We start from the raw sequence: 12,080 nt of genomic DNA on the forward strand, positions 1-12,080 counted from the left end.
CTGGGATACTTTTTGCCCTACATGATCTTCCGTAGCTTGCGCAGTCCCCTTACTTCCTTAGCGGCACACATAGCAAAATATGGGTAATGCTAGTGCCAACGAGAGCGAGACATTTGTTCCTAAGAAAAGTGTTTGGTTTTGTGGCAACAGGCGTGGAACAAATGACTGCACGCTGCAAAGTTTGTTTCAAAAAGGCAGCAGCACAACAAACTTGATCCAGAATCTGAAACCGAAGCCTCCAGCCAAGTGCGGGAAATAAGACTCATTCCCATTGGGTTGAGTTTTTTCTTGTCTTGATGTGGGATCTAAGCCGAGGATGTCGTTGTGGCTTGTGCAGCCCTTATATGAATAAACTTTGATTGATTTAATGTGTCATCAACATGCATTCGCACAATATAGCAAAAGTATAAGAAGCTCTATTGTTGGTTAAATGTATATTGTTTATTATTTGTATATTATTATTGTTTTTTTACACTGTGGCAAAATTAAATTCCAACATTCAGGGAGGGCAGAGTAATATATATAAATAAACAAGAGCATTATATTATATTATATTCTTATATTTTCCTAATGTAGAATGTTAAAAAAGGTTTGAGTAGGAGAAATTCACTAAACAGAGAACAATGGTAGGTATGAAAAACAGTAACCAATTTATTTTAACCGTCTGGAATGTACTTATGCCGTCTTTTAAAGTAGTGTGGTTATTGTTTTGGCAACACTTAGTAGCAACAATAATTCACAAAGTTAAGCTCATGATGCAGTTAATTGAATAATGCGGACATGTTTGTTACTTGATACTTTCTAATGCGCTTCTTTCTGCCTTGGAGACTTTGTACGTGTGAATAAGATGCAACTATTAATATTTGATAATCGTTTATATTTACAAATGTGCTGTTTGAGACTGCATTTGTTCAATTAAGGACGCTTATAACGTATGTATAGTTTGTGTGCCATTGTGTGCTTAGCTGTTGTGTAGTTGCTAACTCCAAGTAATCTATAACCTACCATGTTTACCTTTTGTAAACTTGACTAAAATACAAGAAAACACCAACCTTGTGTGCTTATTGGATATTTAAATATTAACTGGTTGTATAACTTTGCACAATTAAACACGCTGCCGGACTGATTGTATCAGAGATTACATCATACATTTCACAGGCAAGCCAATAGCATCCGACACTTGTTTTTTTTGCAGACATCGGACCGATATCAATATAGGATCTGGACAGCTTAACATGGCAGACCGCTATATATGCAGTAAATTCAAAGTATGGGAACACAGTTCCAACTTCCAATAATTAATTTGTTCATTGAACGAGCAACACATATGCTGACTTTGCATGTTATTCTATGAACACTACCTTGAGCTGCTGTTCCTTAGCATCGGCATTCTGTCCATCAGTGAGACTCTTTTGGTAAAACTCCTGGAGTTGATCAAGCTCCAGTACTGCGGTCTGCCACAACTCCATGGCCTGCATCCGCTCCTACTCAATTACATACAAAGCATTTTAAGTAATGTGAACAGTACATGAGGATGTAGAAAGTGAAGAATGACATTTGAAACTATTTTGGATAGCACAAATTCACTGCAGGTAGGTCATATTACGATATTATAAGATGTCAAGAGCATTGTCTCATGTCTGAGATGTTTAAAGGAAACTGCACATGAAGGTGGTCATTCATACCATAAAGTGAAATTATCTCAATCTTACCAGGTCTATTTTCAAAAACATACAATAGGGCTGCACAATTAATCGAATTTGAATCACAATCATGATTTTGGCTGCCACGATTAAATGAGGGTGATGGTTGGCAAACATTTTAAAAGCAGGCTACGCTGCAATCAAATAAGGCACTTTCACAGGCCCCAGTGGCATCAAAGCAACAGCAGCTTGTCTTAATATCACGTGAGGCCCCAAAATGCCATAGTGTATAAGTATACAGCTCCATGACCATGCCGACCAACATGCATTAAAGATTGCACCGCTGTTACTAGACGGCGACAGGTGTCAACACCTCCACAACACACTGTTCTGCTCGTCTCTTTGGAGCCGCAAGAGCAGCACAATCATGCTAAATCGAGTCTTGAGACACTTTTCTGCTGAGTTCAAACATTCTTGCAGACCCGGATAACTAAGTCATGCAAGAGTGTTCAATAGATAACGTTGGCCAGCAGCGGAGCATGGCTTTTTTTTATGACACCCAAAAAAAACCCCATCAAAAATGGATCTAAACCGAAGTATTCAACTTTAGGCCCAGGGGCCAAATCCTGCCCAGGAATGACACCATACCGGGCATTAGGATAAGTTCAAAACTTGGTCAATAGAAATTTTAGCAGCAAATTCCTAAGAACACTATGGTGTTCCTGCTGTAGGGACAAACTTGGACTGACAGATCCTTGCATCGTCATTTTAACCTTGCTAGCAAACATAGAACACTAGGGTCCAAACTTAGGATTTACATACCGGAGGCGTTCCTCAAGGCACCCCTTTAAGTCCTTTCCTTATTGGCAGTTAACATATTTTTTCATAATGTGATTATGTAACTAAGGTGTAGCTGTAGCTTGTTTCCTTCAACAATCAGTAGTCATTTGTTAACTTATACTATTATAGCGACAAGTACTAGTAGTGTTTCTCAAGGTTCCATTTTATGTCCTTTCTTTTTCATCATTTAGGCTATTCAACTGGTGGCCTGCGAATTCAGTTCAAAAAACTTGTGAGAGACTCAAATTTTTATAGCAGATTCTGAAAAACACAAGAGTGCTTTCATAGAGATGATTTTTAACTAGCTTTTGTGCAGAATGTCCTTAAAAACACAACTCTTGACAAAATAAATTGACCGAAATCAAATGTCTACTGTAGAGTAGGGGCTCTTAACCTTTTGGACCTCAGGGCCCAATGTTTCCACTACAAAGAGGTCCATTCAAATATTAACACTGATTTAGTAATCTTACTCTTGATTGTATTCATTAATTTATATTTACCCTACTTACCTTACAGTTTACCAGGATACATTTGTCAAATGATATCAGACCATGCGTTAATCACAAAAATTATTAAAGCTTTGGTAAGGCTGATAACAAAAATGAATACTAATCAATTATACGGCAGAAGATAGGACTCACAAACTGGTGTAATAAACATTTACATACAATTATCCATCCATCCATCCATCTTCTTCCGCTTATCCGAGGTCGGGTCGCGGGGGCAGCAGCCTAAGCAGGGAAGCCCAGACATTCCTCTCCCCAGCCACTTCGTCCAGCTCTTCCCGGGGGATCCCGAGGTGTTCCCAGGCCAGCCGGGAGACATAGTCTTCCCAATGTGTCCTGGGTCTTCCCCGTGGCCTCCTACCGGTCGGACGTGCCCTAAACACCACGTTCGGGTGGCATCCTGACCAGATGCCCGAACCACCACATCTGGCTCCTCTCGATGTGGAGGAGCAGCGGCTTTACTTTGAGCTCCCCCCGGATGGCAGAGCTTCTCACCCTATCTCTAAGGGAGAGCCCCGCCACCCGGCGGAGGAAACTCATTTCCGCCGCTTGAACCCGTGATCTTGTCCTTTCGGTCATAACCCAAAGCTCATGACCATAGGTGAGGATGGGAACGTAGATCGACCAGTAAATTGAGAGCTTTGCCTTCTGGCTCAGCTCCTTCTTCACCACAACGGATCGATACAGCGTCCGCATTACGGAAGACGCCGCACCGATCCGCCTGTCGATCTCACGATCCACTCTTCCCCCACTCGTGAACAAGACTCCTAGGTACTTGAACTCCTCCACTTGGGGCAGGGTCTCCTCCCCAACCCGGAGATGGCATTCCACCCTTTTCCGGGCGAGAACCATGCACTCGGACTTGGAGGTGCTGATTCTCATCCCAGTCGCTTCACACTCGGCTGCGAACCAATCCAGTGACAGCTGAAGATCCTGGCCAGATGAAGCCATCAGGACCACATCATCTGCAAAAAGCAGAGACTTAATCCTGCAGCCACCAAACTGGATCCCTTCAATGTCTTGACTGCGCCTAGAAATTCTGTCCATAAAAGTTATGAACAGAATCGGTGACAAAGGGCAGCCTTGACGGAGTCCAACCCTCACTGGAAACGTGTCCGACTTACTGCCGGCAATGCGGACCAAGCTCTGACACTGATCGTACAGGGAGCGGACCGCCACAATCAGTCAGTCCGATACCCCATACTCTCTGAGCACTCCCCACAGGACTTCCCGAGGGACACGGTCGAATGCCTTCTCCAAGTCAATAAAGCACATGTAGACTGGTTGGGCAAACTCCCATGCACCCTCAAGGACCCTGCCGAGAGTATAGAGCTGGTCCACAGTTCCACGACCAGGACAAAAACCACACTGTTCCTCCTGAATCCGAGGTTCGACTATCCGGCGTAGCCTCCTCTCCAGTACACCCGAATATACCTTACCGGGAAGGCTGAGGAGTGTGATCCCACGATACAATTATGCAGTGCTAAAAAAATTAGGTGGCAACTTGTCCAGGGTGTACCCCGCCTTCCGCCCGATTGTAGCTGAGATAGGCTCCAGCGCCCCCCGCGACCCCAAAGGGAATAAGCGGTAGAAAATGGATGGATGGATGGATGAAATAAATACATTCTAACTAAATGAATAATAAATAATATATGTTTCTTAGATTAACTTTCATTCAAATTTAAGTGTAAATAAAAATACAGGTTCACCACTTTAGTTATAATTTTTTCACTTAAGAAACTTCTATGACTTTAGCTCCAGACATTTTGTTTGTTTGATATTGTCATCACTGCCACAGGTGATAGAAAAGGGCTATTACAGCTGAGTCACGCTGCGGTCCATACAGACAACAGCTGAGAAAAATATATTCTTTAGCGGACCTCTAGACGGCGCTCACGGCCCAACAATGGGCCCTGGCCCAATGGCTAAGAAACACTGTTGTAGAAGACGGAGGTTCTTCGGAATAGACAAAATAAGACTAAAAGTAAAGGGAAAAGTTTGGCCCCCCGGTCCTTACCTTTCTGGAAATGTGGCCCCTAATACAATTTAGTTGAAAATCCCTGATATGAAGGAGTCATGTAATAATAAAAAGCTAAAATGTGAGTACAGTACTAACAAAAACAAAAACACACAGATTTGTCTTTAAATATAAGTATAACATTTCTTCTTTTATCAGACAATTTAATGAGGAACTGCACTATTTTGTAATTGTGCCTATTGTTCACAATCATAATGAAAGGACAAGACGAAAAATTTATTTTTTTAATGCAATCTAACTTGTAAATAAACATAAATAAAAGTCTGCTTACAATGGAGCCAATGGGAGGTCCTCTATTTTGCCCATGAAGAGCCCTCTAACAAACCATTCAAAGAGTGCCAACAATACTCCATTTACATTTCAGGACTTGAATATTAACCAAGTATTAGTGATATTGTTATTATAGGCGTTACTGCAGACACACTGTTTATAGCAGTGCCATGATCAAAGGGATCTAACTAGCTTGTGTGGCTATTTTGACATTATCGGCTGGTGAGCTGCGTTCTCTCCTCGGAGCTTGTGAAAGTGTATTCTAGATCATAAATAATACCTCTCATCCTTAGACCCAGAAATGTCAGAAACAAACAAAAAGTTGCTTGGTCTGCGCTTGGTTCCACCCCCTTTTTCTTTGCAAGGATTATGAGTCATTTGTCATCTAAACAGAAATATATGAACATCCTATGAGTGAGTTATTATTTATGTTGTTTCTCATGATGTATGCAGTTTTTTTTTGTTTTTTTTTCCCAAGATGGCGGCGCGCACAGACGCAGCGGCTTACGGCTCTCCATTTCAGTGCTCTTTCTTCCTTCTTTTCTTCTTGTTTTTTTTCCTTTTGTGCACCACCTGTACTGCAAACACCCGGTACACCCGCCAGTCACTCTTGGATATCGGGAACTCGCACCAGATATCTGTTTCGAGCGACTTTCACCACGAGCACAACATCCCAGATGACATAGCGAGAGCACAGGGCTCTCCGTGGTTTGTTGTCGGGTCTGGGAGACAGCGCAGACGGAGGAGGGAGAGGAAGCAGAAGCGTGGCCGCAGGTCCGGCGTCTTGCTCAGGCTTAGGAAACAACCCCACAAGCCACCTCTACCGAGCCTGTTCCTCTCTAATGCCAGATCCCTCGTACAGAAGATGGACGACCTGGAGTTACAACTTGCTGGAAACCGCTATGTTCGGGACTGTTGTGCTATGATTATCACCGAAACCTGGCTTCACCCGGAAATACCCGATGCTAACATTCAGCTAGCCGGCCGCACTCTGCTCCGCCGGGACAGAACTAAGGACTCCGGCAAGAGCAGAGGAAGGGGGCTCTGTATCTACGTGCATGAGAACTGGTGCAACAACGGGACAATCACTGAACAGCACTGTTGCCCGGACGTGGAGTACATGTCTGTTAGATGTCGGCCTTTTTTTCTCCCGAGAGAGCTGTCTGTTGTTATCATCACGGCTGTGTATATTCCACCGGACGCCAAAGTAAACACAGCGCTCTCTCTTCTGCTGAACACCGTCAACGAACAGCAGCGGGCCCACCCCGACGGTGTTCATATCATAGCAGGGGATTTTAATAAGGCCAATCTGAAGACTGTACTACCTAAGTTCTACCAGCACGTGAAGTGTTCTACAAGGGGCAAGAACACCCTGGACCACGTGTATACCAACATAAAGCACGCGTACAGAGCTACACCCCTCCCCCAGCTTGGACAGTCAGACCATCTTTCCCTCCTGCTCTCCTACCTACACCCCCATCAGACGCCAGGCCAGGCCCATCACAAAGACTGTTATGACCTGGCCTGACGATGCACTCCCCAAACTTCAGGACTGCTTCCAACACACAGACTGGGACCTCTTCCAACAACAGGAGCTGGAGACAGCCACAGGAACGGTGCTGGACTACATAAAGTTCTGCATCGGGAATGTGACTGTGGAAAAAACCATCCGGGTTTACCCCAACAAGAAACCCTGGATGACCAGCCAGGTCCGCACACTCCTCAGAGCCCGCGACGCAGCCTTCAGGTCAGGGGACAGGGCACAGTACAGTGTTGCTAGAGCCGACCTGAAGAGAGGGATTAAAAAAGCAAAGGCGGACCACAGGAGGTGCATAGAGTCCCATCTGTCCAGCAAAAACTCACGGGAGGTGTGGCGGGGCATTCATGACATCACGAACTTCAGAGGCTGCAATATGACAACTGCGGATCAGAGTGCGACACTGGCAGAGGAGCTTAACTGTTTCTTTGCCCGTTTCGAAACCCCCCAGCGACACTCATCTGCTCCAGCCCTGCCCCCGCCCCCACCGGGCTCCGGCACCACTCCACTCACTGTACAGGAGCACAGTGTCAGACGAGTGCTCCTGGCTGTGAACCCCAGGAAGGCTACCGGACCAGACGGAGTACCTGGAAAGGTGCTCAGGACGTGCGCCCACCAGCTCGCTCCCCACCTCACCAGGATCTTCAACCTTTCCCTGGCTCAGGCAGTCATCCCATCCTGCCTGAAGTCATCTACAATAATCCCGGTGCCGAAGAAGTCTCCCATCACCAGCCTGAATGATTACCGACCAGTGGCCCTCACTCCGGTAATCATGAAGTGCTTCGAGCGACTTGTTCTCCAGCACATCAAGGACCATATCCCTCCAGACTTCGACCCCCACCAGTTCGCATACCGGGCGAACAGGTCCACAGAGGACGCCATCGCTGTTGCTCTCCACTCTGCTCTGAACCACCTGGAGCAGCACTAGCTCTGACTTCAATACAATAATCCCGGACAGACTCTGCAATAAACTGGACACTCTTGGCCTCCCCCCTCTCACAAACGTCTGGATAAGGGACTTCCTAACAGACCGACCCCAGAATGTGAGACTTGGCCCGCACCTCTCATCCTCCCGCACGCTGAACATCGGCTCCCCACAGGGCTGTGTGCTGAGCCCCCTCCTCTACTGCCTCTACACCCATGACTGCAGTCCGGCCCACAGTGACAACCTTACCGTCAAGTTCGCCGACGATACCACAGTGGTCGGGCTCATCTCCAGGGGTGACGAGGCTGTCTACAGGGAAGAGGTCCTGAAGCTGACGGCCTGGTCTTCGGAGAACAACCTCGCTCTCAACACCAGCAAGACCAGAGAGATCATCGTCGACTTCAGGAGGAGCAGCACCGACCCTGCCCCCCTCTACATCAACGGCGAGCGTGTAGAGAGGGTCCACACCTTCAGGTACCTTGGAGTCCACATCTCTAATGACTTTTCCTGGACAGTCAACACCACATCAATCATCAAGAAGGCTCAGCAGCGGCTACACTTCCTTAAGAGTCCTCGGGAAGTACAACCTGAAGCCTGACCTGCTGCTGACCTTCTACCGCTCGTCCATCGAGAGCCTGCTGACCTACTGTATTACAGTATGGTACGGCAGCTGCACTGCAGCAGACAGGGAGAGGCTGCAAAGAGTGGTCAAGACGGCTCAGAAGATCATCGGCCGCCCTCTCCCCTCTCTGACGGACATCTACACCTCCCGCTGCCTCAACAGAGCCAGTGCCATCATCAAGGACAGCACCCACCCTGGCTCTGACCTGTTCCACCTGCTGCCCTCTGGGAAGCGCTGCAGGTGCATTAAAACCAAAACAAACAGGCTAAAGAACAGCTTCTTCCCCAGGGCCATAACCACCCTGAACGGACTGCCCCATTGTGCCTCATAACTGCCTTCTCTTCGGTGCAATAACCCATTCCACCAACCACCCTGTTTTTGTTTTGTTTTTTCATGTATATATTCATTTCACACCATATTCATTGCACTTTTATATTTTTTATATTTTTATATATTTGCACACTGTTTTTCTAGCATGCACACATCGCACTGTATGGAATGGCTTCAATCTCGTTACCTTGCGTAATGACAATAAAGCTGATTCTGATTCTGATGTTGAAAGAAATAGTGAACATTGTGATGCGTTTTTAAAATGAATGCCTAAAATGAGCAAAATACATAAATAATACATGTTATTATAAATGTGCCCATTACTACATTACATATATACTTAGAGCAGTGTTGGGTTAGTTACTGAAAACCAGTAACTAGTTACAGTTACTAGTTACTTTATTTCAATAGTAACTCAGTTACTAACTCAGTTACTTACACCAAAAAGTAATGCGTTACTGTGAAAAGTAACTATTTAGTTACTTCTTTTTTTTTTTTTTAAAGCTCCCATTAATGCCCTTTTAGCCTTCATTTCAGTACTGTTATTGCACTGGAGAATAATACAATCTGTTGATCAACTTGACATGTATTTTTATCTTCCTTTTAACATAATTAATGAAAAACAGTGCAACATAAAAAGGCATTTCTCCTTTCTTTAAACTTGGACCAATGACCATTAATAAAAAACAACTTAAAGTGCAACATAAGAAGGCACATCATCTTCCTTGAAACATAGATAGTGAAATAAAGCCTGACATCTGGAGTGATGCTGCTGTCTTCCACACTTGGAGCTATGGTTTGTAGAATCCTTGTTTTCAGTGGCAGGATCATTGACACAGATGGTGAAGTTTCAGTGCTCAGCAGAGATGGAACAGTTTTGAGGGGTTTAAGCACCTGGAGGACCTCCTCTGCCACTCTCACATCATCATCAGACAGGTTGATGATGTCTTTGACATTTGTCTTCAGGGTCTTGTGGGTCAATGCAGAGTATATAGCTGCCTGCTGCTCCAACATATCAAAAGTGGAGTTCCACCTTGTTGGGACATCATGTATGAGCTTATGAGTTGGCAGCTTCAGCATTTCTTGCTTTGTCTTAAGCACATGAGCAGCTGTTGTGCTTGGGTGGAAGTAGGAAACCTCCTTCCTGATCCTCCCAAGGAGGTGCTCCATCCTATTGACTGAGATTCCCTTCTGTGCTGCCAAATTCACTACATGTGCAAAGCACCTATCTGTGGTCCCAGTTCTGCCTCATTCACTGCAATTATTTGATTTTTGGCATTATCACTTGTGACTGAGATATCTTTATCTCCCATTCCTCCACTGCGTGTGTCAGTACCTGCGCAAGGTGACTCTCAGAGGGGACGTGTCTTCTCATCTGCCAGTCTGCTGTGATGAAGTGAGCGCTTATTGTCCCATAGTTCCCCTGGACGTCCACTCGTCTGTCATGAGCGCAACAGATGATGTTCATCCACAACTTTTTTCTTCTCCTGGTCATAAAGATCTGGCACAAACTTATCGCTGAAGTGGGTGCGCGACGGGATGTCGTAACGTGGCTCAAGCACGTTCAGCATGTGTTTAAAACCCTCGTTTTGCATAACCAAGTCTGCACCAATAAACACCGATTAAATGGCGAGGGGCATTCAAGCTCCTCCGTTAGTCCGCTCGCCATGACCACGCTGTGTGTAAACTGAACGTGCGAAGAACTTTTTTTTTTGTTTCATATATCAAACCGCGGATCACGTGTGTGCCAAACCGAAGATATTGATCCGAACGGATCACCACTAGTAAACACAGACACGCCCCCCCTCCCCTCCCCTCCTCTCCCCACACCCACACCCAGACACATACAGAGCGTGCCTCTTTTCTTCTCTCCCTTGTGACAGAGGAAGATTCAGAAGGACGACACCGCAACTCTCCAATAAAACACACTCAGATCTTCTGTTTCTAGCCGATACTACATACAAAATAACGTAAAATAACTCAGTAACGCATCATGTAGTAACGGTAACTGAGTTACTGAATATAAAAAATACCACGTTACATTACTAGTTACCGCCGAAACTAACGGCGTTACAGTAACGCGTTAGTCCCAACACTGACTTACAGCATGTATATAAAACCTTATTGGAGGTGATTGTATATGTTTTAGAACGCTTAATAGACGGAATAGAGCGACTCCCATGGGCTCCATTGTAAACAGACTTTTGATCGCATCTATTCACTGGTTAAAATACATAAAATAAGAAAAACATATCCAGTATGTCCGTGTTTTACATAAAGATTGTGAATGACGGGCAAAATTTAAAAAAAAAAAGTGTAGTTCCCCTTGAAATAGTTTGACAATAGAATATATGTTATACATATATTTAAAGATACATCTTTATGTTTTTGTTTTTTATTAGTATTTATTAGTTCCCTTTTAATTACAAATTACATGATGATGTCACGTTCACAAGCTCCCACCACTACACGTAGAATACTGACCTGAGGGAAACACTGTGTTTTACATAACATTATAAATAATCGTGACTAATAATCCTGATTTTACTATTGATAGTGTGTGAATGTGAGTGTGAATGTTGTCTGTCTATCTGTCTTGGCCCTGCGATGAGGTAGCGACTTGTCCAGGGTGTACCGCGCCTTCCACCCAAATGCAACTGAGATAGGCTCCAGCACCCCCCGCAACCCCAAGAGGGCCAAGCGGTAGAAAATGGATGGATGGATAAAAATAATCATGATTATTATTTTGACCATAATCGTGCAACACTAACATAAAACTGATTTTGCTTCAGGTTTTTTGCTGCGAGTCAAACCAGATAGGAAACATTCAGACCTGTTCAGACAGCTTGACTTGTTCTTGGAGGTTTTGAATGACTGCTTCATCCTCCACTGTGCTCAACTCCACTGCAGTCGTCTTGGAGGGTGACTCAAGCTGCTTCTCCACTGATTCCCTCAGTTCTGCATGGAGTCTAAAAGGGACAATGATATATTCTATAATATTCTATAGTATATAATAATGAACCAACCCGTTTTACACTCTAATGAAAGAGAGTATCAATCTCAAATAACTAATTTTTACTGTAATGAAAATGTAACAAACAGGCCAAGATTACTATACTGTATTTTACTAAACCATGCATCTATATACTAAACAAAACAATAAATAGCGTATTACTGCATATGGTTTTCCAATTGCACAAAAACGAACATAGACATTTACAAATACCTCTCGTTCTCTTGGACGACACTTTCCAATTTGGCTTTGACATCGGTCATGGACGCCTGTAGACATAGACAGAAGAGGGAAATACTTACAAATGCGAAAATAGATTAATATCATCTTCCTCCTTCATTACCATGAAAGAATAC

General features: G+C 44.4%; 1 protein-coding gene across 2 annotated transcripts in view; it reads right to left on the minus strand.

Moving 5' to 3' along the window:
• The window catches only part of LOC133621663 (sodium channel and clathrin linker 1-like), a 40,396-nt gene that overhangs the window by 19,360 nt on the left and 8,956 nt on the right, over nucleotides 1-12,080 (minus strand). For both annotated transcript variants that reach the window (XM_061983901.1, XM_061983900.1), the window contains exons 5-7: nucleotides 11,938-11,993; nucleotides 11,545-11,680; nucleotides 1,362-1,484 (exon numbers count right to left, since the gene is read on the minus strand). In XM_061983901.1, the coding sequence (XP_061839885.1) occupies nucleotides 1,362-1,484; nucleotides 11,545-11,680; nucleotides 11,938-11,993 (315 nt within the window). The remainder of the gene's footprint in view (nucleotides 1-1,361; nucleotides 1,485-11,544; nucleotides 11,681-11,937; nucleotides 11,994-12,080) is intronic.

This window comes from Nerophis lumbriciformis, linkage group LG25 (assembly GCF_033978685.3).
Source record: "Nerophis lumbriciformis linkage group LG25, RoL_Nlum_v2.1, whole genome shotgun sequence".
NCBI classification, from domain to species: Eukaryota; Metazoa; Chordata; class Actinopteri; order Syngnathiformes; family Syngnathidae; genus Nerophis; species Nerophis lumbriciformis.